The following is a 27,500-nucleotide window of genomic DNA, read 5'->3' as shown; positions in this document are numbered from 1 at the left end:
GGAGGGTCACTATGCATGGCAAACCCTGCAGGGGCCTCCTCCCCTGGTGTCCACTGAGCCCCAGCCCTGAGCCCGAGCCTGACTGGGTCCCCTACAAGGATGCCCCCTTCTCATTTCCTGCTTTCTCTTGCTGCTGTAGGTCCAGATGCTCACCACAGACAACCCTCTCTGGAGCTTATCTTTGTCAATGAAGAGTGAGTATGAGGTGGTACAACTGCTTAAGTGCATGTAGTACCATGCACAGGACCCAGGTTCAAGCCCCCAGTCCCCACCTGCAGGGGAAAAGCTTCAAGAGGGGTGAAGTAATGCTGCAGGTGTTTCTCTGTCTCTTTCTCCCTTTCTCTTTCCTCCTCCCTCTCAAATTCTCTCTGGTTTAGCAAATAGTAAAGTTAAATAATAGTAATACTTTTGTTTAAAAGTGTGAGTATGAGGGTAGGGGAGACAGCATAATGGTTCTGCAAAGAGGCTCTCATGCCTGAAGTTCCAAGGTCCCAAGTTCAATCCCCAGCACGACCATAAGACAGAGCTGAGCAGTGACCTGAAGTCTCACCTCTCTATATCCAGCAGAGCAGCAATTACAGAAGCCAGACCTTCCACCTTCTGCACCCCATAAAGAACTTTGGTCCATACTCCCAGAAGAATAAGTAATAGGGAAGTTTACAATGGAGGGGATGAAACACGGAATTCTGATGTTGGGAATGGTATTGAATTGTACCCTTGTTCTCTTACAATCTTGTTAATCATTATTAAATCATTAATAAAAAATGTTTTAATTAGTATGACCTCCCTCCTCCCAAGTTCCCTGCTCTACCCAGGTCTGTTCTGGACTCCAGGAAAGATGTGGGCCCTGAGTCTGCTAACAGCAATTTGGTTGCTGTTCTTTTGTTTTTGTCTTAAAATTTTTTAAGTGGTCCAGAGGTGAAAGTCAGGTCTCATGCATGTACAATACCTCCAAGTGGTTTCCTAGGCCCAATTTTTTTCCCCTTAAACTGAAAGAGAGGAAAGAGGTCAGAAAAGAGTCCATCCTGTAGAACAGGTACATTACCAAGCCTGAGGCCGTAGGTTCAAGCCCCAGCAGTGCATGAGAGCACCACAGCACTAAGGGGCGCTCCATAAATGGTAGAATGATTCAGTGATATTCTCCCCTGGCCTTCCCTCTATATCTGAATTTTTAAAAAGAAAAAAAAAAAAAGCACAAGTGGGGGAGATAGCATAATGGTTATGTAAAATTTCTCATGCGTGAATCTCCAAAGTCCCAGGTTCAATCCTCACTCCCACCTATTCCCCCAACCACCATAAAAGTCAGAGCTGAATGGTGCTCTGGTCTTTCTCTCTAAAATAAATAATTTTTAAAAAGAGAGAGAGAAAGAGAAATAAAATATTTAAAAAAAAAAAAAGGAGATGCACTACCCTGACCTCAGGAAGATATACTCCTGTTCTCTCAAAACTTGCCAATGTCCCCAGAAAAGTAGGGGAGAATTGGAGGCAGTGTCATCTCTGTAGCCTGGAAAACCAGGGTCACCTGCAGTGACACCCACTGTGATCTTGTTTCCTGTGCTCTGTTCCAGATCACCGACCGCAGACCTCGATTCTCTGATGCAGAACAAGGTACAGCCTAAGGTTTAATTCTGGGCTTCAGGTTCACTTGGAAGTTTCACAAGGTCACTCAAGGATGGAGATGGCAGGCAGCTTGTCTGAGAGTTGAGCGGTGTCCTTTGCTTACAAAAGCTCAGACATAGCTCCAGACCCCAGACCTGGGTACTGTGCTCAGTCACAGCAAACACAAGTTGAGCTTTCATTATGCAAAGCCACTAGCTGTCACTCCCTAAATTCCCAGATCCACGATCACCTTGCAAACTTCTTTCTGAGGATTCCATCTGCAGATCCTTAAAAGAATTGCTATTCACATGGAGAAATTTTAGTTAGTGTTAAATTAGAATAGTTATTAGGACAGGGGAGACATCATAATGATTATGCAAAGAGATTCTCATGCCTGAGGCTCTGAGGTCCCAGGTTCAATCCCCTGCACCACCATAAACAAGAGCTGAGTAGCACTCATAAATAAATAAATAAATAAATAAATAAGGCTAAAATAGTTATTAAAATACAGAATCACAAAGAGCTGGGGTGAAAAATAGTATCTTATACGTGAAGTTTGTTTTTTGAGGCACAATCATTAACAAAAGCTTAAGTTAAAAGACTTTACACAGGAATGTTCATACTGTGGGTTATGACTTAAAATCATCAGTTTTCATCAGTAAAAAGTACCATGAGAGGAGGGGAGGGCAGTAACACAGCAGGTTAAGCACACATGGCACAAAGTGCAAGAAAGGACCAGCGTAAGGATCCCAGTTCGAGCCCCGGCTCCCCACCTGCAGGGGAGTTGCTTCACAAGTGGTGAAGCAGGTCTGCAGGTGTCTATCTTTCTCTCCTCCTCTCTTGGTTTCTCTCTGTCTTATCCAACAACATTAATGGCAACAATAATAGTATTGGCAACAACAAGGGCAACAAAATGGGAAAAAAGAGTCTGCAGGAGCAGTGGATTTGTAGTGCAGGCACCAACCCTCAGCAATAACCCTAGAGGCAAAGGAAAAAAAAGAAAGAAAGAAAGAAGGAAAGAAAGAAAAGAAAAAGAAAAAAATTAAAAGTACCATGAGGTGTCAAAATGATTTTCTACTAAGAAAACATTATTTAAAACATGAAACACATAGTTAACAAACTGGAGTCCTTTTTTTTTAAGAGTTTAGTGGAATGGAATCCTCAAATGCATGGGTTTGATTTTCTTTTTTCATTTATTTATTTTGCTCTCCCATTTTACAACTAAATATTAAACTGTCATTGGAGAATGAAGGAAGAAGGGAGGGAGGGAACAGAGGGATGGAGAGGGATGAACAGCATGGAAGAAAGGAAGGAAGCAGGAGCCAAGTGGCTGTGCACCTAGTTAAGCAGTCACATTACAGCATGCAAGGACCAGGGTTCAAACTCCTGGTCCCCACCTGCAGGGGGAAAACTTAACAAGTGGTAAAGCAAAGCTTCAGATGTCTCTATTTCTTTCCTTCTCTACTTCTCCCTCCCTTCTCAATTTCTCTGTCTCTATCCAATAATAAATAAATATTTTTTAATTAAAAAAGAGAGAAGCAAGGAAGGGAAGGGAGACACTTATCTGTATACTACCAGATGGCCTCACTAACCCAAGCTGGTTTCACATTTTTCCTTGTCCAAACAGACGCACTTTTTTTTTGCTTTTTTATATTTATTTATTTATTTATTTATTTTCCCTTTTGTTCCCCTTGTTTTTATTGTTGTTGTAGTTACTATTGTTGTTGTTATTGATGTCATCATTGTTAGATAGGATAGACAGAAATGGAGAGAGACGGGGAAGACAGAGAGGGGGAGAGAAAGATAGACACCTGCAGACCTGCCTCACCACCTGTGAAGTGACTCCCCTGCAGGTAGGGAACCAGAGGCTTGAACCAGGATCCTTACATCGGTCCTTGCGCTTTGTGCCACGTGCACTTAACCTACTGCACTACTGCCCGACTCCCTAAACAGATGCACTTTGATCCCTGCAAACTATGGATATTGTTACATCAAGATTTTTTTTCCCCTCTCCTTTGTGTCGGAAACAAGTGAAACCTTCTTTATTGGCTGCTGGAATTTCAGAAAGTTCCAGGAGAATAGAACCATGCTAAGTTTGGCTTTTTTCTTCTTCCCCTTGCGCCCTTCAGCAAAAATTCTGTGTGTGTGTGTGTGTGTGTGTGTGTGTGTGTGTGTGTGTGTGTGTGTGTGTGTGTGTGGTGTTGCTGTTTTATTTTTACTGTTTTTTTTATTGCAACCAGGGCAATTGCTGGGGCTCAGTGCTTGCACAACAAACCCACCACTTCCAGCAGCCATTCTCCCCCCTCCCTCCCTCTCCCTCCTCCCTCTCCCTCCCTCTCTCTCTCTCCCTTTCTCTCCCTCTCTCCCTCTCTTCTTTATTTGATAAGACAGAGAGAAATTGAGAGGGGAGGGGGAAATAGAGAGGGAGAGAAACAGAGACGCCTGCAAACCTGCTTTACCACTCCTTGCAGGTGGGGAGAGTGGATCAATTGGGTGTGTCACCATGCAGCCGCTGTGTTTTTTTTTTTTAATGTTTATTTCCTTTTGTTGCCCTTGTTTTATTGTTGTCATTATTGTTGTAGTTATTAATGTTGTCGTTGTTGACTAGGACAGAGAGAAATGGAGAGAGGAGGGGAAGACAGAGAGGGAGAGAGAAAGACACATGCAGACCTGCTTCACCGCTTGTGAAGCAACTTGCCTACAGGTGGGGAGCCGGGGGCTTGAACCGGGATCCTTATGCCGGTCCTTGCGCTTTGAGCCACCTGCGTTTAACCCGCTGTGCTACCACCCGACTCCCTGTGTTTTGTTTTTTTTTTTAGTTGGTGATTTCATAATGGTTCACAAGATTATCATAGCATAGTTCCACACTGTACCCACCAACAAAGTTCTTGTTTGCTAAGTTCAGAAACCCTTCCTCATGGGGTGCTTGGTGGGCTGGGTAGAAACCTGTCAAGTAGAGTCAGGCACATGCCAAGGAGTGGGGTACCTAACACTAGGGTGACTACGTGGCAGTGTTTGTTTGTTTTTTAATGTATGCCCAAAGAAGGAAGCCAGGACTTTGTGCATGCATGAGGCCACTACTAAGGGGCCTCACAGGCCCAGTTTTCTTCATTTCTTGTGGTGGGGGGAGGGGGAAGAAGGAAGGAGAAACACCACAGCGCCACTTCATCATTCCCAGAGCTCTCCCTGATGCTTTCTGTCGTGCTTCCATGTGGTTGGTGTAGCGGGCTCAAACACAGGGCCTCATGCACTGAAAGCATGCGCTCTACTGGGTGAGCTATCTCCCAGCCCTCAGTGGTACTTCTGGATACTCTGCATTACCCTCTTCCTGATAGCATAACGGTCTTTGTTCTGGCAGAACCTGAATGGCGTGGCCACAATCACCAGCCCTGCCAGAACAGCGAGGCACCAGGGCAAGAAACAGCCCCTATCCCAGGTAATGGACTACCACCTCCTGACCTGTGTCTTCCAGGAAGTGCCTCGAGCTTCCCAAGGATCTCTGGCCCAGAGGCTGGAAGGGGCTTGGGGCAGCTGGCCTGGGTGTACCATGTGCCGTGGAGGTAAACACTCCGCTAACCACTGTCCTCAGCAAGTCACCCCACCATTCTACCACCTGAGCTTCAGTATCTTCAACAATTACAGATGGGGAGGAGTCAGGCAGTAGCCAGTGGGTTAAGCGCACATGGCACAAAGCAAGGATCCCAGTTTGAGCCCCAGGCTCCCCACTTGCAGGGGAGTCACTTCACAAGCAGTGAAGCAGGTCTGCAGGTATCTTTCTCTCCCCCTGTCTTCCCCTCCTCTCTCCATTACTCTCTGTCCTATCCAACAACAACAACATCAGTAACAACAATAACTACAACAATAAAAAGAAGCAAGGGCAACAAAAGGGAAAATAAATAAATATTTTTAAAAATTTAAAAATCTCAAGCCTGAGGCTCCATTAAGTCCCAGGTTCAATCCCCTGCACCACCACAAGCCAGAGCTGAGCAGTGGTCTGGTAATAAATAAATAATTTTTTTTTAAAAAGGGAGTCAGGCGGTAGCGCAGCGGGTTAAGTGCACCTGGCACAAAGCACAAGGGCCCAGCTTAAGGATCCCAGTTTGAGCCCCCGGCTCCCCACCTGCAGGGGAGTTGCTTCACAGGTGGTAAGACAAGTCTGCAGGTGTCTATCTTTATTTCCCCCTCTCTGTCTTCCCCTCCTCTCTCCATTTCTCTCTGTCGTATCCAACAATGATGACATCAACAACAACAATAATAACTATAACAATAAAACAACAAGGGCAACAAAAGGGAATAAATAAATATTAAAAAAAACTATCACAGCTGCGGTTCAGTCTAGACCAGAGACATGCAAACCCATCCTCCAAGGGGCTCCAGGAACACTGCATAGATTATTTGCCTGTCCTGAGGGTTTTTTTTTTTAATTCTATTTATTTATTTTCCTTTTTGTTGCCCTTGTTGTCTTTTTATTGTTGTTGTAGTTATTATTGTTGTTGTTATTGATGTCATCGTTGTTGAATAGGACAAAGAGAAATGGAGAGAGGAGGGTAAGACAGAGAGGGGGAGAGAAAGACAGACACCTGCAGACCTGCTTCACTGCCTGTGAAGCAACAGCCCTGCAGGTGGGGAGCTGGGGGCTCGAACCAGGATCCTTACTCCAGTCCTTGCACACCTGCATTTAACCGGCTGCGCTACCGCCTGACTCCCTGTCCTGAGGTTTTTAAGGTTTTTTTTTTTCTGCAGAAGTAAGAATTATCTGGGTGCTAGCCTCCAGAAATAAAATGCAGAAAAGGGAAGCAGGGGATAGCTCAGCTTGTTAGAGCACAGGACTTGCATGCCTGAGGCCCCAGAGAGGGCAGTTTCAGTCCCCAGCCAGCACTTTGCTGCCAGAGCTGAGCAATGCTCTGGGCTCTCTCTGCTTCATACTAAAGAAATAAGTCCTTTGGGGGGGTGGTGAAATAGCTGCTTGGATAGTGTTCTGCTTTGCCATGTGAACCATCTAGGTTTGGGTCTGGCTCCCACTGAGGAAAGCTTCAGTGCTGCGGTCTCCTTCATTCTCTCTCTCTCTGTGTCTCGTTGTGTTACTAAAGGAGGGGGGAGGGAGAGAAGAAAGAGGAGGTAGAAATTGCAAAAAGGAAATAAATCCTGAAAGTGACATAATATTTTTGTCACTTAGAACCCTTCAAGTCCCTTTTTTTCCGTTTTTCGTTTATTTATTCCCTTTTGTTGCCCTTGTTGTTTTATTGTTGTAGTTATTATTGATGTCCTTGTTGTTGGATAGGACAGAGAGAAATGGAGAGAGGAGGGGAAGACAGAGAGGGGGAGAGAAAGATAGACACCTACAGACCTGCTTCACCACTTGTGAAACGACCCCTCCACACACAGCTGGGGAGCCTGGGGCTCGAACCGGGATCCTTAGTCGGTCCTTGCATCTTGCACCACCTGTGCTTAACCCACTGTGCTACAGCCCGACTCCCAAGTCACTTTTTTACAATCACTAAAACTCAGTTTGCTTGGCCAGGAAGACAACATAATGGTCAAGCCAATAACTTTCCTGTCTGAGACTCCAAGTTCCCACACTCAAGTCCCAGCACCACCACAAACCAGAGTTGACCTTCCACCTTCTGCACTCCATAATGACCCTGGGTCCACACTCCCAGAAGGTTAAAGAATAGGAAAGCTATCAGAGGAAGGGATGGGATACGGAGTTCTGGTGGTGGGAACTGTGTGGAGTTGTACCCCTCTTATCCTATAGTCTTGTGTTTCCATCTTATAAATCAAAATTAAATTAAAAAAATCAATTGCACTCCATAAAGAATTTTGATCTATACCCCTCAGAGTGGGGAAAAATGTTAGGGGAAGGTGACCAAAGGGCTCTGAACGCCAATTCAATGAGAACTCAAAGAGAGATGATGCAAAAAAAAAAAAGGGGGGGGGGAGTATACTCAGAAGTAGTAGGTGTGACTTAGGAAGGAAAAGGAGACAAGAACATCGGGGAAAAAATGGGCAATCTATATAAATATAGATTGATAATTATAGAAATAATAGGGAGTCGGGCAGTAGGGCAGCGGGTTAAGTGCAGGTGGCGCCAAGTGCAGGGACCAACATGAGGATCCCAGTTCGAGCCCCTGGCTCTCTACCTGCAGGGGAGTCGCTTCACAGGCAGTGAAGCAGGTCTGCAAGTATCTATCTTTCTCTCTCCCTCTCTGACTTCCCCTCCTCTCTCCATTTCTCTCTGTCCTATCCAACAAAAACAACATCAATAATAATTACAACAATAAAAACAAAGGCAGCAAAAGGGAAAAAATAAATATTTTTTTTAAAAAAAAGGAAAAATGTTTAAAAAAAAAAAAAAAGAAAGAAAGAATAGTCAACCCAGATCTGTGACCTTGGGAGAACTATTGGTTTCCACTGGAGAGAGTGAAGACACAGAAGTCTGGTGGTAGAAACAGTAAAGTATAACAGAATTATATCCCTGTTTTCTCATAGTTTTGTGAAGCAATACTAAGTCACTAGTAAAATATTTTAAAAGCCAACAACAACAACAAAAAAAAAACCACAGCTTACCATCCATTCTCAGCCAAATTATCTACCACCATCATTTTTTCTCTGTTCTTGGCTCTGTGAGGCTGCAACTTTGAACTTCACGGGTTCTGGAGATGGAACCTGGGCCTTCAGCCCTCCAAGTCCTGTGCTCTAACTCACTGAGCTGTCTCCCCGGCCCGGTTCTCATGCTTTGTGTGCCACAGAATCCAAACTGGCTTGGAGTGACTCGATGACCTTCCCTTTGGCAGGAAAGGCCACACACGCTGACTCCCGGCCCCAGGAGCCAGGAGCTCAAGAGAAAGTACAAGTCCCAGCATGACCAGATGATCTGCAAGTGCCTGTCCCTGAGCATCTCTTACGCAGCCACCATCGGAGGCCTGACCACCATCATCGGCACCTCCACCAGCCTCATTTTCTTGGAGCACTTCAACAAGTGAGTCGTTGACAGGCAGCAGTAGCCACTGACCACTAGGCATGCCAGGAACACATGCCAAGCTACTAAGGACACAGCAATTGAGACCAGGAGAGTGTTTGTTCCCCAGAGAAGACAAAGCTTAAGTCCTTACCATCGTGTGGGACTAGACAAGGTGGGGAGATGGCTTATCTGGTTGGGTGTGCTCTTTACTACGTATGAAGTCTTGGGTCTGAGCCCCAGCACCATGTGGGAACACACCACAATGTCAGGGGAAGCTCCACAGATGGTAGATCATTGTTATAGAGAGCCCCACCCCAACCCCTCTCTTGCCACCAGGGTTGTCGGTGGGGCTCAGTGCGAGCACTACAAATCTACTGCTCCTGGTGGCCATTTTTCCTTTTTTTTTTTTTTTTATTTTATTGGCTAGGACAGAGAGAAATTGAGATGAGAGGGGAAAGATAGGGAGAAAGAAAGACACCTGGAGACCTTCACAAGCATTCCTGCTACAGGTGGGGAGTAGGAGCTCGAACCCGAGTTCTGGCTCAGGTCCTTGTGCATGGTACTGTATACACTTAACCAGCTGTGCAACTCCCAACCAATGGCCAGCATCTCTCTCTCTCTCTCTCTCTCCCTCTCTCTCTCTCACCTCTGCCCTCTGCCCTCTCCTCTATCTCCCCTCTCCCTTCTCCCTCTCTCCCTCTCTCCCTCTCTGCCTCTGCCTCTCCTTCTCTGTCTACCTTTATTTCTCTATTTGAATTTTTTAATGGGAGGGGAAAAAACAGCCAAGAGAAGTGAAATCTTGCATACCTTGGGAACCCCCTCCCCAGGACTGGAGAAGAAAGGCAGGACCTCAGGAGGGCTCTTCCAGCCCAGAGCAGAAGTCGGGGCAAGTTAAATGAAGAGAGGTTTCTTTTTTGTTCCAGACAAACCCAGCAGTGTGTGGGAAAGCTCAGAGGCAAGAAACAGGGCTCAAAAAAAAAAAAAGAAAGAAAAGAAAAGAAAAAAGAAATAAATGATCAAGGACAAAAGGTGACCAGGGAGGATGACAGGTTGACTACCAAGGGCCTTGCCAGGCTCATGAAGGAACTTGGACTTCATCCGGGAGGCTGTAAGAAGCCTTTCAGGAGCTGTGCGCAGGGAGTGAAGAGATTGAAGTTTCTGCAAACTCAATTCCCCATGGCTCAGAAAGGCCCAAGCAGGCAGCAGGAAGCTAGTTTAGGACACTACCCCAGATGCCTGGGAAAGAGCTGGCGGAGGCCTAGGGAATGGGTGGGAGGAGAAAGGCCCCTGTACACAGCGAATCACAGCAGGGCTTGAGTTGCTAGAGAGGCCAAGGCCAAGTGTGAGTGCCAGGATTCTGGGGAACAGAGCTGCTCTTGACTTCCACGAGCAGAGAGGTGGGGAAGGTCGATGTTGATGTTGAAAGGTCTGACTGGAGACCTGAAAGAAATATTTAAGCTAAAGGTATAGATTTCTTTTCTTTACTTTTTTTCTTTTTTTTTTTCTTTTTTTTGCTTCCAGGGTTATTGCTGGGACTCAGTGCCTGCACTACTAGTGCACTGCTCCTGGTGGCCATTTTTCTCATTTTTGTTGCCCTTATTGTGGTTATTATTATTGTTGTTATTGTTGTTGGATAGGACAGAAAGAAATCAAGAGGGGGGTGGGAGACAGAGATGGGGAGAGAAAGATAGACACTTGCAGACCTGCTTCACTGCCTGTGAAGCAACCTCCTTGCAGGTGGGGGACCCAGGGGGTTCAAATCCGGGATCCTTACACCCGTCCTTGGGCTTCACACTATGTGCGCTTAACCCACTGCGCTACTGCCCGGCCCCCCAGGACTTTCTTTTAAAGATTTATTTTTTTTATTTTTATTTATTTATTTATTTATTCCCTTTTGTTGTCCTTGTTGTTTTATTGTTGTAGTTATTATTGATGTCGTTGTTGTTGGATAGGATAGAGAGAAATGGAGAGAGGAGGGGAAGACAGAGAGGGGGAGAGAAAGATAGACACCTGCAGACATGCTTCACCACTTGTGAAGCGACTCCCCTGGAGGTGGGGAGCCGGGGGACTCAAACCGGGATCCTTACGCCAGTCCTTGCGCTTTGAGCCATGTGTGCTTAACCCACTGTGCTACCGCCCGACTACATGTGTAGCATTTCTCAGTTTTCCACATAACATTCTAACCCCCATTAGGTCCTCCTCCAACATCATGTTCCAGGACCTGAACCCTCCCTTCCCCCACCCCAGAGTTCTTTACTTTGGTGCAATACACCAACTCCCATCCAAGTTCTGCTTTGTGTTTTCCCTTCTGTTCTTATTTTACAACTTCTGTCTATGAGTGGAATCATCCCATTATTTTATTTTATCACAGCACCCAGGAAAGAACCCAGAACATTGCATTTGCATGATACCTCCCAGGATTTTTTTTTTTTTTTTTTGGTCTCCAGAGTTATCTATGAGGCTTGATGCCAGCACTATGAATTCACTGCTCCTGGCAGCCTCTTTTTTTTTTTTTCCATTTTATTGGCTAGGACAGAGAGAAGTTGAGCATGGAGGGGAAGATAGAGAGGGGGAGAGAAAGCTAGACACCTGCAGAGCTGCTTCACCACTTGTGAAGCGACCCCCCTGCAGATGGGGAGCTGGGGGCTGGAACCAGGATCCTTGCACAGGTCTTTGCACTTCATACTATGTGTGCTAACCCAGTGTGCCATTGCCCAACCCCCTCCCCCAGGACAATTTTTTAAAAATATTTATGTATTTATTAACACAGAAAGAGAGAGAAAACACCAGAGCATCACTGGCACATATGACACTGGAGATCAAACCCAGGGCTTCATGTGTGGGAATCCAATGTCTTATCGTCTGCACCATCTCCCAGGTCACAGGACAATTATTTTGCTCTGTTGTTCTTAGAGGGGGGTAGGAAGAGGCAACAGAGACAAAGAGATAAGAGACACCACATCACCAGAGCTCCCTCTGTGCTACTTGTGGTGCTCCCACATGGTACTGGGGGCTGACACCCATGGTCTCATGTCCTGCAAGGTGTGTACCCTACTGAGTGAGCTACCTCCCAGCCTCCAAAGGACACTATATGAACATGCAGCCTACACAGTCACACAGAGCCATGTGCTCAGAAAGGGCCACACTTGGGTTAATGTTCTGCCGCCACCATCTGGAGAATCTTCTTTTTCCTGCCAGAGCACTGCTCAGCTCTGGCTTATGGTGGTTCTGGGGATTGAACCTGGAAGCTCAGAGACTCAGGCATGAAAGTTATTGTCAGGCTCCCATCGGGCTGTAGCGCAGCGGGTTAAGCGCAGGTGGCGCAAAGCGCAAGGACCGGCATAAGGATCCCGGTTCAAGCCCCCCGGCTCCACACCTGCAGGGGAGTCGCTTCACAGGCGGTGAAGCAGGTCTGCAGGTGTCTATCTTTCTCTCCCCTTCTCTGTCTTCCCCTTCTCTCTCCATTTCTCTCTGTCCTATTCAACAATGATGACATCAATAACAACAACAATAACTACAACAATAAAACAAGGGCAACAAAAGAGAATAAATAAATAAATAATTTTTTTTAAAAAAATAAAGTTATTTTCATAACCAGTAAATTGTCTTCCCAGCCCCATCTGGAGATTTGGGGGAGGGTATTTATTTGTTTTATTGTGTTTGTTTGATTTTTTTATGCCTCCAGGGTTATTGCTAGCACTATGAATCTAGTATACCTGGTGGCAAATTTTCCTTTTTTTTTTTTTTTTCTATTGGATAGGACAGAGAGCTGGGGAGAGAGAAAGATAGAAACCTGCAGAACTGCTTCATTGATTGTGAGTGCCTCCTCCCCGCAGGTGGGGAGCAGGAACTCAAACCTGGATCCTTGAAGTTCTCTGGGAGTGTGGACATTGCTTTAATATTAGTGTACAGACAAAGGCTGGGGAGACTGCATAATGGTTCCACAAAAGACTGTCATGTCTGAGGCTCTGAGATTGCAGGTTCAATCCTCAGCATCACCAGAAGCCGTAGCTGAGCAGTGCTTTGGTTCTTTCTATCTTTTTCTATATCTTACACAAAAAAAGGTAAGTAAGTAAATAAATAAAGCACAGAGAGGGTGTGAATCTTAAGCTCCAGTATTTAGAGCAGGCTTTAAAAGAGAGATAGAAGGGTGGTCCAGGAGGTGGCGCAGTGGATAAAGTGCTTGACTCCCAAGCATGAGGTCCTGAATTCAATCCCCGGCAGCAAGTGTACCAGAGTGATGTGTGGTTCTTTCTCTTTCCTTCTATTTTTCTCATCAATCAGTAAACAAAATCTAAAAAGAGAGAGAGAGAGAGAGAGAGAGAGAGAAGGAGTAGCAGAGGGGTCAGGAAGCATTCACCCAGTCAGCACACACCTTACTGTGCATGAAGCCTTGGGTCTCAGCCCTGACACCACATGGGAGCATCATGGGAGCATCTGGGGGATGTCAGTGGTAAAGTCATGCTGTGGTTTCTCTCCCTTTCTTTCTCTCCACCTCCCTAAATAAGTAATGAAAAAAAAAACTGGACTAGGGATGTCGCTCTGATATTATCACCCATGCCAAAAGTTCATTTTGATTGCATCAAAAGGTGCTAGTTAGCTGTCAAATCTGTGTGTGTGTGTGTGTGTGTGTGTGTTTGTGTGTGTGTGTGTGTATCATATAGAAGTCCTGTCCCTCTCCTCTCCCCTTACTCCCCCCCTCCTAATCACTGACCTTGTCATTCCCCCACAGCCAGTACCCGGCCGCCGATGTTGTCAACTTCGGCACCTGGTTCCTCTTCAGCTTCCCCATCTCCCTCATCATGCTGGTGGTCAGCTGGTTCTGGATGCACTGGCTCTTCCTAGGCTGCAAGTGAGTCCCTGAGCCCCGCCACCAAGGCACTGAGGCTCTCCTGCCCACCTGAGGCCACACACAGACCCCAGGGGGACCGTAGGGGTAACTGTGGAGGAAGCCGCAGGAGAACACAGGGTGCTAGATTGGGGTAGACTCTCTGAGCTGAGTTTTATTTTTATGTTATTTTTACTGGGGGGATTAATGGTTTATAGTCAACAACAAAATACAGTAACAAAAAAAAAAAACCCAAAATACAATAGTTTGTACATGTATAGATAACATTTTCCAGGTTTCTACATAATGATTCAACCCCCTCTAGGTGCTCTGACATTGTGTTCCAGGACCCTCCCCCCACCACAGTCCCTTAGTGCAATACACCAAACCCAGTCCAAGTTCTGCTTTGCGTTTTCTTATTTTTCAACTTATTCTTCTTTTATTGATTATTGGTGATTTAATAATGATTGACAAGATCGTGGGATAAGAGGGGTATAGTTCATGCAGTTCCCACCACCAGAGTGCCATATCCCATCCTGTCCATTGGCAGCTTCCCTATTCTTTATCCCTCTGGGAGTATGGACCAAAGATCTCTAAGGGGTGCTGAAGGTCAGAGGTCTGGCTTCTGTGAGTTTTTTTTATTTATTTATTTATTTTTTTTTTGCTTCCAGGCTTATTGCTGGAGCTAGTGCCTGCACCATGAATTCACTGCTCCTGGAGGCTATTTTTCCCCCTTTTTGTTTTATTGTTGTTATGGTTATTATTGTTGTTGTTATTGATATCATTGTTGTTGAATAGGACAGAGATAAATGGAGAGAGGAGGGGAAGACAGAGAGGGGGAGAGAAAGACAGACACCTGCAGACCTACTTCACTGCTTGTGAAGCAACCCCCCTGCAGGTGGGGAGCTGGGGGCTCGAACAGGGATCATTATGCCAGTCCTTGCACTGGACGCCATGTGCATTTAACCCACTGTGCTACCACCCAACTCCCGAGTTTTATTTTTAATAACTCAAGAAAATATTGTCCAATGAATTTTATCTGTCTACAGATATCTAGATATTACATTCTCTACCTCCAGTTACTATAAAAAACCAATGCCCACCTTTACAGCAAACAAGCTTTGTTTCCAGACAGATACACACACATAGAAACACATACACACGACTACATGAATGTACCACAGAAATATGTAAGCCTCCATATTTCCACCACATCCCATTCTTACTCATGTGGCCTGAGACTGTATTGATGTGGCCCCACGCCACATCAATACACTTGCACAGCTTCATATGGCTTCCACTTCATAGACCAATTGATCTTTTGAAAGGCTCAGGGCAGAGACTGCCAGAATGGGGAGTGACAGGGCAGATGAAAAGCTGAAGGACCATGTGGAGGGTGGAGCAGAACGTGGGTGTGACCCCAGAAAGCCAGCAGTTGAGTCTCTGTGAATTCAGCTGAGAGTCTCTGGCCTCTTTGTTTACTGATTTATTTTGCCTCCAGGGTTATCACTAGGGCTCAGTGCCTGTACTATGAATCCACTGCTCCTGATGGCCTTTTTTTTTTTCACATTTATTGGACAGGAGAGAGAGAAATTGAGAGGGGAGAGGGAGACAGGGGTGGGAGAGAGAGAGAGAGAGAAACATCTATAGATCTGCTTCACCCCTTGTGAAGCATCCTCCCCACAGGTGGGAGCCAGGGGCTTGAACCGGGATCCTTGAGTGGATCCTTGCGCTTTGTACTATGTGCACTTAACCTGGTGCATCTTCTTGATTCAGCTCTGCTCATGTTCATTTTTCCCCTCCCAGTTTTCGAGAGACCTGCTCTCTGAGCAAGAAGAAGAAGACCAAAAGAGAAGAGGTGTCTGAGAGGAGAATCCAAGAGGAGTATGAAAAGCTGGGTGATCTTAGGTAAAAAAAAAGTCAGCTCATTCTCCTTGGCCAGAGAGTGTGGAAGTGGGGTGCCCAGGGAGGGGAGCACAGACCTAGCCTTGTTCTGTTGGCCCATCAGTTTCAGGAAGGAAGGGGTGCTTACCCACCAAGTGAGTTCAGGTATTTAGAGACACTTCTTTAGGGGTCGGGCAGTGGTGCACACAGTTAAGCGCACACAGTACTTAGAGCAAGGACCTGTGCAAGGATACCTACAGCAGGGACGTTTCACAAGCAGTAAAGTAGATCTGCAGTTGTCTGTCTGTCTTTCTCCCTCTCTATCTACCCTCTCCTCTCAATTTCTCTTTATCCTATCCAATAAAATGGAAAAGAAAAAAAAAAGGAAAAAATGGCCACCAGAAGTGGTAGATTTATGGTGCCAGCAGCTGAAGGCAAAATAATAATAATAATAATAATAATAATAATAATAATAATAATAATAATAATAATTGCTCCATACCCCCAGAGGGATAAAGAATAGGGATGCCAGGCCAGGAAGCAGTGCACCTGGTTAAGAGCACACACTAGGGGGCCAAGCGGTGGCGTACCTGGTTGAGTGCACATATGTTATAGTGCTCAAGGACCCATGTTTAAGCCCCTGGTCCCCACCTACAGGGGGAAAGCTTCACGAGTGGTCTGCAGGTGTTTCTTTGTCTCTCTTCCACACTATTTCCACCTCCCCTCATAATTTCTCTGTCTCTATTCAAAATAAATAAATAAAGATATATATATAAAAAAAGAACACACACTAGGGAGTCCAGCATTAGTGTAGCGGGTTAAGCGCACGTGGTGCAAAGCGCAAGGACCAGCGGAAGAATCCCAGTTCGAGCCCCCGGCTTCCCGTCTGCAGGGGAGTCGCTTCACAGGCAGTGAAGCAGGTCTGCAGGTGTCTGTCTTTCTCTCCCCCTCTCTGTCTTCCCCTCCTCTCTCCATTTCTCTCTGTACTATCTAACAACAACAACATTAACAACAATAACTACAACAACAATAAAAACAACAAGGGCAACAAAAAGGAAATAAATAAATATTTTTTAAAAAGAGCACACACTACAGTGAGCAAGGACCTAGGTTCAAGCCCCTCGTCCCCACTTGCAGGGGGGAAGCTTCATAAGTGGTGAAGCAGGGATGCAGGTGTCTCCCTGTTTCTTTCCCTCTCTTCCTCTCCCTTTCCTCTCAATTTCTCTCTGTCTCTACCCAATAATAAATTAATTAAAAAAAAAGAATAGGGAACCTTCCAATGCAGGGGGGACAGAACAGAACTTTGGTGGTTGTGGTAGCATGGCGGGTTAAGCGCACATGGAGCAAAGTGCAAGGACCGGAGTAAGGATCCCGGTTCGAGCCCCCGGCTCCCCACCTGCAGGCAGGTCCCTTCACAGGCGGTGAAGCAGGTCTGCAGGTGTCTGTCTTTCTCTCCCCCTCTGTGTCGTCCCCTCCTCTCTCCATTTCTCTCTGTCCTATCCAACAACAAAGACATCAATAACAACAATAACCACAGCAATAAAACAAAGGCAACAAAAGGGAAAATTTTTTTAAAAAAAAAGATTTAAAGACAGAGGTTCAGAGACATCATTCACCAGCCCTCAGCCCATGCTAGGAGCTTCCCACAATGACCTGGAGTCTTCTTTAGAGTCATCTCTCCTTCTATGACAACGGGAAATGCACAATTTTAACTACATGAACAGGTACAAAGAAAGAGGGGTAGCAGGAAGGGATGATAGAAGAAAAAAAAGAGAGAGAGAAAAAGGAAAGAAGGGAGGGAGGGAGGGAGGGAGGGAGGAAGGAAGGAAGGAAGGAAGGAAGGAAGGAAGGAAGGAAGGAAGGAAGGAAGGAAGACTGATTTTAGTGACCCGGGAGGTTGTAAGCTAAAGCACTGGACATTCAGTCATGAGGTCCTGAGTTTGATCCCCAGCATCACATATGCCAGAGCAATATCTGATTCTCTTTCTTCTTTTCTCTGTGTTATGTTAATAAATAAAATTTTTTTAAATCTTTTTTTCTAAAAGAAAGAGTCCGAGATAGCTTAGCAGTAAAGAACTCCTAAGCCTCAGAACCTCCCCTCCACCCCCGCCCTGCACATTTTGATCTCTGCACCAATATGCCAGAGCAGGAGCATCATTGTCTAGTCTCTCATTCTCTTCTCTGTGCTGTGTTGTCATTTCTTTTCTTTTTTTTTAAAAAAAAACTTTATCTTTTTCCCTTTTGTTGCCCTTGTTTTTTACCATTGTCGTTGTTATTATTGCTGTTGTTACTGCTGTCGTTGTAGGATAGGACAGAGAGAAATGGAGAGAGAGCAAGGGAAGACGTGGGGTGGGGAAGAGAGGAAGAGAGACACCTGCAGACCTGCTTCACCGCCTGTGAAGCGACCCCCCTGCAGGTGGGGAGCCGGGGGCTTGAACCAGGATCCTTACTCCAGTCCTTTCGCTTCACGCCATGTGCGCTTAACCTGCTGCACCACCGCCCAGCTCTCTCATTTCATCTTTTTTTATTAGTGATTTAATATTGATTTTTAAAATTATAAGACAACAGGGGTATAATTCCACACCTTCCCCATCTCCAGAGTTCTGCATCCTCACCCCCTCCATTAGAAACTGCAGTGGTTCTCCCAGAATCACAGATATGTGTTGACTATTATTTCTATACCTATATTTATATATATTTGCCCATTTTTTCTATGTTCCTGCCTTCACTTCCTTTCTAAGTCACACCTACACCTACTACTTCCAAATGTCTTTCCTTTTTTCCTCTTCTCTCTCAGGGTCCTGATGGAGTTGGGATTCAGAGCCGTCTGGTCATCTTCCTCTAACACTTCTCCCCCTCTGGGAGTATAGGTCACAATTCTTTTGAGGGTGCAGAAGATGGAAGTTCTGGCTTCTGAAATTGCTTCTCCACTGGCCATGGGCACTGGCAGGTGGATGCATTACCTCTAGGTGTTTCTGTCTTTCCCTAGTGGGGTAGGGCTGTGGAGAGGAGAGACTTTTCTTCATTTCTGTTCTATAATAAACCATCTCTACTGACTTCCTACCTGAAGCCTCTATTCTCCTGTAAGTGTGGTTCTCATTCTGTGTTCTAGCATCATCTCTCCCTCCCACTGTCAGCCGATCACAGGGCTGAGCAGTCTTTGTTTTATGTCCAGGGTGTGGGAGTAAAGAGCCTCAGAACACAATTAACCCCCAGCTAGTAGAAACGCAGTTCCCACCCAGCTTCTGCAGCTGGACATTCTGTTTTCTTTTCGCAGCTACCCTGAAATGGTGACTGGATTTTTCTTCATCCTCATGACAGTGCTGTGGTTCACCCGGGAGCCTGGCTTTGTGCCCGGCTGGGATTCTTTCTTTGAGAAGTAAGTGACAACCCCCTCTTTTGTCTCATCCTTAGGAAGAGCCTTTTCCCTCAAAATTTTCAGGTCTACCCTGCACCTGCTCCCCTCCTAGACTGGGGGGGGGGGGGAGGGCACAGGGTTTGACATGAAGTCAGGGAGCATTTGGCTCCTGGGAAAGTTCTTTTTATAAGGAGGTGACAGTGTGAAGTCAGAAAGAAGATAGAGGACATCTTTAGTGGCTGGGTTCCGTTCCTGAAACCCAGAGGAGATAACAAAAGGATGATGCAGAATTACTCTCATGTCTGAAATTCTGAGGTCCCAGGTTCAGTCCCCTGTATTATCATAAGCCATAGTTGAAAAGTGTTCTGGTAAGAAAAATAATAAATAAGTTAATAAACAAACTGGGGACCAGGTGGTGATGTACCTGGTTGAGTGCAAGTGTTACAATGCACAAAGACCCAGGTTCAAGCCCCCTGGTCCCTACCTGCAGAGGGAAAGCTTTGCAAGTGGTGAAGCTGGGCTGCAAGTATCTGTCTCTCTTCCTCTCTATCTCCCCCTTCCCTCTCAATTTCTGGCTGTCTCTATCTAATAAATAAATAAGTAAAGATTGGCGCAAAGCACAAGGACCGACATGAGGATCCCAGTTTGAGCCCCCGGCTCCCCACCTGCAGGGGAGTCGCTTCACAAGCGGTGAAGCAGGTCTGCAGGTGTCTATCTTTCTCTCCCCCTCTCTGTCTTCCCCTCCTCTCTCCATTTCTCTCTGTCCTATCCAACAATGACAACATCAATAACAACAATAAAAAACAAGGGCAACAAAAGGGAATAAATAAATAAATAATTTTTTAAAATAAGTAACAGGGATGTTGTATACAATATGGGGTCAGTCCATGAGATTATATAATCCATATGATTGTAAAGCAAAAAATTTAAAATAAATAAATAAATAAGGCAGGGGAGATAGCATAATGGTTATGCAAAGAGACTTTCATGCCTGGGGCTCCAAAGTCCTAAGTTCAGTCCCCCATACCATCATATTCAGAGCTGAGCAGTGCTCTGGTCAGTCTCTCTCTCTCTCTCTCAAAAATAAAATAAATAAAATATTAAAAATAATAATAAATAAATAAATGTGATAAAAATAGAGGGCTGGGCGGTGGTGCAGTAGGTTAAATGCACATGGTGCAAAGAGCAAGGACTGGCATAAGGATCCCAGTTTGAGCCCCTGGCTCCCCACCTGCAGGGTGGTCACTTCACAGGGAGTGAAGCAGGTTTGCAGGTGTCTATCTTTCTCTCCCTCTCTGTCTTCCCCTCCTCTCTCCATTTCTCTCTGTCCAATCCAACAACAACAGCAATGGCAACAATAACATTAACAAAAGCAAGGGCAACAAAATGGGGAAAATGGCCTCCAGGAGCAATGGATTCGTAGCGCAGGCACCAACCCTCAGCAATAAATTCAATAACTTGAAATTCAAATCTAGGAGCTTGTTTTATAGCAACACAAAGTGCTAATTTTTGAGTTGATGATTTTGTGTGGTCCATGAATGATATTATAAATATCTGCATGGCCCTTGGCAGAAAAAAAAAAAAGTTCCCCATTCGTGGTCTAGCAAGAAAAAGCTAATCTAGTATACACTGGCTGGGAATGAGACTGAAACTAGAGAGAGATGATGTGAGATGACGTGTTTGAAGCTAAGCTAAGCTGCTGTCTTCCAAGACCAGAGATCTCCATCATCACAATACCCAGAGAGCTGATCATGAGTCCAAATGGTTGGTTGATGAACAAATAGATCCTGAAGTGAGGCTTAATCTTTTTTTTTAAATTTCTTTATTTGACAGTAGATACAATAGTTTGTGCATAACATTTCCTAGCTTTCCACAAAACAATACAACCCCTACTAGGGTCCTCTGCCATCATGTTCCGGGACATGAACCCTCCTCCTCAACTCCAGAGTCTTCTACTTTGGTGCAATACACCAACTCCAGTCCAAGTTCTGCTTAGTATTTTCTTTTCTAATCTTGTTTTTCAACTTCTGCCTATGAGTGAGATCATCCCATATTCATCTGTCTGGGGACCAGGGCTTAAACCTGGGTCCTTGTGCATGATATAGTATACTTAACTAGATATGTCACCGCTTGTGCCCTCCCAAGTTTTTATTTTATTTTATTATTTTATTTTATTTTATTTTTGCCTCCAGGGTTATTGCTGGGGCTCAGTGCCTGCACTACAAATCCACTGCTCCTGTAAGCTATTTTTCCCATTTAATTGCCCTTGTTGTTATTGTTATTGTTGTCATAGCTGTTGTTGTTGCTGGATAGGACAGAGAGAAATGGAGAGAGGAGGGGAAGACAGAGAAGGGGAGAGAAAGAGAGACCTGCAGACCTGTTTCACCACTTGCAAAGCGACCCCCTGCAGCTGGGGAGCCGGGGGCTCAAACCGGGATCTTTACACCAGCCCTTGCACTTTGTGCCATGTGCACTTAACCCGCAGTGCTACCACCCACCCCCTCTTTTTTTTTTTTAATTTGTTTTTATCACTGGCGCTTTACTGACCCAGATTGACTTTCTCAGACAGGAAGAGAAAAACAGACACACAGAGAAAAGAAGAAGCGTTATAGCATAGAAGCTTCCTCCAGTTCTATGGGGGCTTAAACCTGGGTCCTGCACCTGGCAAAGCAGGTGCAGTATCCAGGTGAGCTATCTTGCTGGCCCCAATTTTTAATGAAATAAATCAATCCACAGGTGGACAACATGTCAGCAGGGATCAAGGTTGGCACACCCCTCTACAAAGAAGTCTTGTGTCCTCTACCTCCTTTGCCCTACAAAGAAGCTGTGTGTCCTCCGACTGTCTTGTCACCTCGAGTTGCCCCCAGTTCTCTCCTGACCCTCCTCCTTCAGCCCCACTTGTCTCTTCACTAGGAAAGGCTACCGGACAGACGCCACTGTCTCCATCTTCCTGGGTTTCCTGCTCTTCCTCATCCCTGCAAAGAAGCCTTGCTTCGGGAGGAAGAAGGACGGTGAGTGAGCCTCAAGGGAAGGAACGGAGGGTGGTGGGGAAGGGCTGGCTCTAGTCAGATAATGCCCACCCATCTCAGAATATCCAGAAGCACTTTTCCCAAGTGCCAGTCCCTGTTCAAGGCACCATTTGCCGGGCTGGGCTAGCTTCACAGGCGGTAGAGAGACGACCAGGGACTCATGGCTGAGCTGGGAAGCGGTATCTCGTTTATTAATCAGATACATCGCCTTTTATGCATCTCTTCACTGGAAGTGACAAGGGAAAGGAAATGACTAGGAGAGGGGGCGGAGCAAAAAAAGAGCTCGAACAGAACATAGAAAGTTTCCATCTAACCAGTGGGGATTAAACCAATACCCTGCAGGCAGGGCAGGACCCAGGTAAAACAGTGATTATGTAAATAGACCACATCGTAAGTAATACAAGCGAACCTAATGTAATGATCAAAACAGAAGGTCTTATAAGCAGAATTTAGAAGCATACCAACACCCAAGGCCCTTCTGACAACACCCACAAAAAAAGAGCACAGTGGTTCCCCAACTCCTGCTGTTCCTCAGTTAGACGCCCCCAGCTCCATATACCCAGCCACTGGGGGGCTAACTGGCTTCTACCTCCCCACCCACCTGTACTGCAGAGGATGACCGGGAAGCCTCACTGAGGATGGAGCCCATCATTACATGGAAGGACTTCCAGAAGACCATGCCCTGGGAGATCGTCATTCTAGTGGGAGGAGGCTACGCCCTGGCTTCGGGCAGCAAGGTAAGCCTGGGGTTCTCGCCACACTCACTCAGTCAGTCTCCTGACCTTAACCTAAGTGTCAGGGAGGTTCTGGGAGGGAAGATTTAGAGATGCTGGCAGGAGGCAGGAAGGGGGGTGGGGGACGAGAAGGGGAGGAACAGAGCAGCATTCAGTCAAGTCACCCTGGAGGAGAGAAGACCAGCCAGGACCAGATATCCTGTGCCACCCTGAGTGTCAGCTCCTCAGAGACCTGAATTAGAGGTGAGCTGTCCTGAAGCAGGACAGTCACACCATATCTCTGGACTCCTTAAGCCACCAGCAAAAGGCTTATGGGATTGTATAGCCAACTCCTTCCAGGCATCTGGTGATAATGGGTCTGTAAGAGCCCAGAAATCCAAGTGATGCCCAGCAAACTGTCCCTCAGTCCATCCACACACATGTACTAGGCCCCCTGGAAACATTTACATCCAAGCTGCAGGGAGCGCTCCCTGGTTTCCTGATTGGGAGGACTGAGGAAGAGCTCTCCTAAGGGGGGGTGGAGGGGGAATGGTTGAATTCCCTCACGTGTCAGCCCTTCCTGAAGTAGAATACCACCTTGAGAATGAATCAGGGCAGGGTTCTCTGTTTCTCCTTCTCTGTAGGTGTTTATCTATTCTAAACTTGGCTCACTTTCTGATGCCCATCCCCTGTGGGGTGTCATTGATTCCAAGGTCATGAAGTCCTACACTCAGAAATAACCTTGGAGGACTCGAGTGTCATCTCCTACCAAGCAAGGGTTTCCCTCCACAGAGAACAAAGAAGAGTGTTCTTTTCTTTTTCTCTCCTTTTCTTTTCTTTAGCTAGAAAAAGAAAGGCAGAGATGCAGAGAGAGAGAGAAGGAGACAGACCTGGTGGTGGCTGGCACACCCAGTTAAATGCACATAGTACTAAGCACAGTAGCCCACACAAGGATCCAGGTTTGAGCCCTGCAGGTGGGAAGCTTTACAAGCGTTAAGCAGGTCTGCAGGTGTCTATCTATCTATCCGTTTCTCCTTCCTCTCCCAATATTTCTCTATCCTATCTAATAAAATGGAAAAAAAAATGGCCATCAGGAGCAGTGGATTCATAGTGATGGCACTGAGCCCCAGTGATATAGCCCTGGAGATGAGAGAGAGAGAGAGAGAGAGAGAGAGAGAGCCATCAGGACCCGGAGATAGAAGAGGAAAAAAGGAAGGACATTTGGATATAGTCATTGAGTGATGTGTGGCTTGGAGGGGAAGAGAGGACTGGACCTGGGTGAAAAAGGGGGCAATTATGTACAAAAGTAGACAGACAGTTGTAGAGATGACAGTTAACCCATGTCTGCAACCTTAGGAGAACTACGGTAGCTTGCAATGGAAAGGTTGGGGATTCAGAACTCTGTTAACAAGTAATTTTGTAAATCAATATTAAATTACCAATAAATTTTTTAAAAATATATATATATATGCTCTGAGGTAAAATGGCACCAAGAGAGAAAAGAATTCTGGAGGCCTTTGCTGGTCAGTTGCCACGAAGGGGGGGTGGTGCCCTGTGGAAGATGAAGGGAGCATTTTGAGAAATCTGGACGAGGAGAAAAGGTGGCCTACTGACAGTTCTGTTAGACCAGCTTGAAAGTGGTAGTCAAACAGGCATCAGGCAATTATTATACAGCAGGTGTCCCACCTCACTTCAGCCCTGCTCCTTCTTTTCTTCATTGCATCTGCAGTCAGAACATTCCACCACAGAAGGACGAGGGAGGAGAAAGAGCAGGAGAGCCGGTTCCTATCCTTTGGCAACCTAAGGGTTATATATATATATATATATTCCCTTTTGTTGCCGTTGTTGTTGTAGCCTTTTTGTGGTTATTATTGTTATTGTTGATGTCGTTAGTTGTTGGATAGGACAGAGAGAAATGGAGAGAGGAGGGGAAGTCAGAGAGGGGGCGAGAAAGACAGACACGAGTAGACTTGCTTCACCGCCTGTGAAGCGACTCCCCAGCAGGTGGGGAGCCTGGGGCTCAAACCAGGATCTTTACACCGGTCCTTGCGCTTTGTGCCACGTGCGCTTAACCCGCTGTGCTACCACCCGACTCCCAACCTAAGGGTTTTAATACAGAAACTCAACGGGGAATCAACAAGGCAGCTCACTTGGGTGGTGTGCCTGCTTCTCCATGTGTGCAACTCAAGTTCCAGACCAGCCCTCACCACATTCTCTTTCTCTGTGTCTGTCTCTCTACCTCTCTCCTTCTCCTATCTCTGTCTTTGTCTATATACTTGGCGGGGGGGGGGGAATGTTTGCCAGGAGCAGTGAAGCCCTAGCGACACCAATCCAGTCATTAATTAAGCCATGAGTGACAGGACACCCTGACATCCATCACAGTGGGATAAAGCCTCAACCAGGTTGGAACCAAATGACTCTGCTTACAGGTCAGTGAGGGGCCACACTCCTTGGGCACAGATGTATTATAATCCCTCCTTTACTACTCATGTGAAACTCTTCATGTTCAGTCCTGCCCACTTACCCATCTAAACATACATGCACGCACGTACACATGCATGCACATACACCCACAGGAAAGGTTCCCGTCCTCGGAGATCCGATAACTCTCCCTGGTGACTAAATAAGAGAAATAAGTAGCAAGAATAGGGTGTGGTGCACCCAGTAGGGTACACATGTTACCATGCATGAAGATCCAGGTTCATGTCCCTGGTTTCCACCTGCAGAGGGAAGAGCTTCATGAGCAGTGAAGCAGTGCTGCAGGTGTCTTTCTCTCTCTCTCCCTTCCTTCTCAGTTTCTCTCTGACTCTATCAAACACAAAATAAAATATTTAAAAATAAAAGTCACCCCTGCCTGGAGGGAGGGAGCTGGATTAGGTGACCACCGGTGGCTCTTGCCTCCCCGACCCCTCTAGGGTGGAAGAGCTGGGCTAGGAGTGTGCTTTTGCTCCCCCCTTCTGACCAAGTCCCCTCCTCTCTGCCTGCAGAGCTCTGGCCTCTCCACGTGGATTGGGCACCAGATGTTGTCCCTGAGCAGCCTCCCGCCCTGGGCCGTCACCCTGCTGGCGTGCATCCTGGTGTCTATTGTCACAGAGTTTGTGAGCAACCCAGCCACCATCACGATCTTCCTGCCCATCCTGTGCAGCCTGGTGAGTCAGCCAAGCAGTCACCCCTCACCACCACCCCCACTCCCCCTTGGGCCCCAAAAGTGTTGAGGGGCTGCCCTGAGGATCTGAGGGGACAGGCCTGGGTCCGGGGGCAGCCCCAGTGCTGTCCTCTGTCACTCTCGCTGCCGTCACCTATTACCTTCCAGGCCACAGTTTTGTTTTGTTTTTTAAAGAAAGTTGTTGGAGGCAGGTTAAGCGCAAGGACCAGCAAAAGGATCACAGTTCGAGCCCCTTGCTTCCCACCTGCAGGGGGTCGCTTCACAGGTGGTGAAGCAGGTCTGCCGTCTGCCGGTGTCTATCTCTCTCTCCCCATCTCTATCATCCTCTCCTCTCTCCATTTCTCTATGTCCTATCTAACAACAGCAATAGCTATAACAACAATAACAACCACAACTAGGGCAACAAAAATGGCCTCCAGGAGCAGTGGCTTCGGTAGTGCTGGCACTGAGCCCAAGTGATAACCCTGGAGGCAAAAAAAAAAAAAAAAAAAAAAGGAAGGTGTTCAAATTGTGATTGATTAGTACATAGATCAAGCATAGCAAAGATTCTAGAAAATCTTTTCCAAAAAGCAAGGATACAGTTTCTGGCCAGCAGTCACCCGGGAGTCATCGTGTGAAGGACAGGAGATGCAGGTCTGACTGACGTCGGGGCTGATGTCTGTGTGCCTTCTCTCTCCTCCCAGTCTGAAACGCTGCACATTAATCCGCTCTACACCCTGCTCCCAGTCACCATGTGCATCTCCTTTGCAGTGATGCTGCCCGTGGGCAACCCCCCCAACGCCATCGTCTTCAGCTACGGGCACTGCCAGATCAAAGACATGGTGAGTCAGACACCCACTAGAGCGCCACTGCTAGGGAAGAGGTTGGGGATTTGTCCAGAAGCACCAAGAGTAGCGATCACATACCCTCCCCCACATTCTGCCTCACTAGGGCTGACAGAGCAGCACACTTGGATAATGCCCTGCTTTGCCTTAGTCACAACCCAGATGTAAGCCTGCTGCCCATGACATTGCAGGAAGCTTTAGTGCTGTGGCTTCCTCTCTTTCTTTCTTTCACTCTCTCTCTCTCTCTCTCTCTCTCTCTCACCACAGCACTGCTCAGCTCTGACTTATGGCAGTGCGAGAGATTGAACCTAGGACGTTGGATACTCAGGCATGAGAGTTTCTTTGCACAACCATTATGCTATCCTCTCTCTCTTTCTCTGAAAAAGTCCATCCAGAGTAGTGAATCCTGGGAAATACTGCCCCCCAAAAGATTTTTTTATCTTTATTTAATGGATAGAGACAGCCAGAAATCAAGAGGGAAGGAGGTAATAGAGCAGGAGAGAGACAGAGAGACACCTGCAGCTCTGCTTTCACCACTCATAAAGCTTTCCCTCTGTAGGTGGGGACCGGGGACTCGAACCTGGGTCCTTGAGCATTATAATACATGCACTCAACTAGGTGCACCACCACCCGGCCCCAAGATATTTTTTTTTAATATTCATTCTTTCAGCCTCTATATGGGAGGAGAGAGAGCAAAGACAGAAAGCTGAGGGAACCCAGTCCCAGAAGTCAAGAGTTGGCATAAATTCATGCCTCCGTTTTTCATTGGGCCAATGAGGCTACTCACTCAGAAAGCTGCTACCTTACTCTGTCCTGTCAAAAAAATTTTAGATTTTTTTATATTTATTTATTTATTTTCCCTTTTGTTGCCCTTGTTTTTTATTGTTGTTGTAGTTATTGTTGTTACTGATGTCGTCATTGTTGGATAGGACAGAGAGAAATGGAGAGAGGAGGGGAAGACAGAGAGGAGGAGAGAAAGATAGACACCTGCAGACCTGCTTCACCGCCTGTGAAGTGACTCCCCTGCAGGTGGAGGACGGAGAGCTCAAACCAGGATCCTTATGCCAATCCTTGTGCTTCGCGCCATGTGCAGTTAACCCGCTGCACTACTGCCTGACTCCCCAACATTTTAAAATTA

The 27,500-nt window shown here is 46.4% G+C and overlaps 1 protein-coding gene across 3 annotated transcripts in view; it reads left to right on the top strand.

Annotated features, from left to right (window-relative positions):
- SLC13A4 (solute carrier family 13 member 4) overlaps positions 1-26,557 on the top strand; it is a 57,516-nt gene extending 30,959 nt beyond the window's left edge. The window contains exons 5-16 of one of the 3 annotated variants that reach the window (XM_060196632.1): positions 140-194; positions 1,569-1,608; positions 4,958-5,035; positions 8,394-8,578; positions 13,293-13,412; positions 15,195-15,296; positions 18,550-18,651; positions 21,367-21,393; positions 21,544-21,641; positions 22,272-22,396; positions 25,360-25,521; positions 26,222-26,557. In XM_060196632.1, coding sequence (XP_060052615.1) covers positions 140-194; positions 1,569-1,608; positions 4,958-5,035; positions 8,394-8,578; positions 13,293-13,412; positions 15,195-15,296; positions 18,550-18,651; positions 21,367-21,393; positions 21,544-21,641; positions 22,272-22,396; positions 25,360-25,521; positions 26,222-26,530 — 1,403 coding nt within the window. In that variant the 3' untranslated portion in view covers positions 26,531-26,557. The remainder of the gene's footprint in view (positions 1-139; positions 195-1,568; positions 1,609-4,957; positions 5,036-8,393; positions 8,579-13,292; positions 13,413-15,194; positions 15,297-18,549; positions 18,652-21,366; positions 21,394-21,543; positions 21,642-22,271; positions 22,397-25,359; positions 25,522-26,221) is intronic. The other 2 variants (XM_060196634.1, XM_060196633.1) reach the window with 2 other exon arrangements.
- Positions 26,558-27,500: the final 943 nt, after the last annotated feature.

The sequence above is a fragment of the Erinaceus europaeus genome, chromosome 8 (genome assembly GCF_950295315.1).
Source record: "Erinaceus europaeus chromosome 8, mEriEur2.1, whole genome shotgun sequence".
In the NCBI taxonomy this organism is placed as follows: domain Eukaryota; kingdom Metazoa; phylum Chordata; class Mammalia; order Eulipotyphla; family Erinaceidae; genus Erinaceus; species Erinaceus europaeus.
Note: the sequence above shows the minus strand (reverse complement) of the source record. Positions and strands in the feature narration are given on the sequence as shown.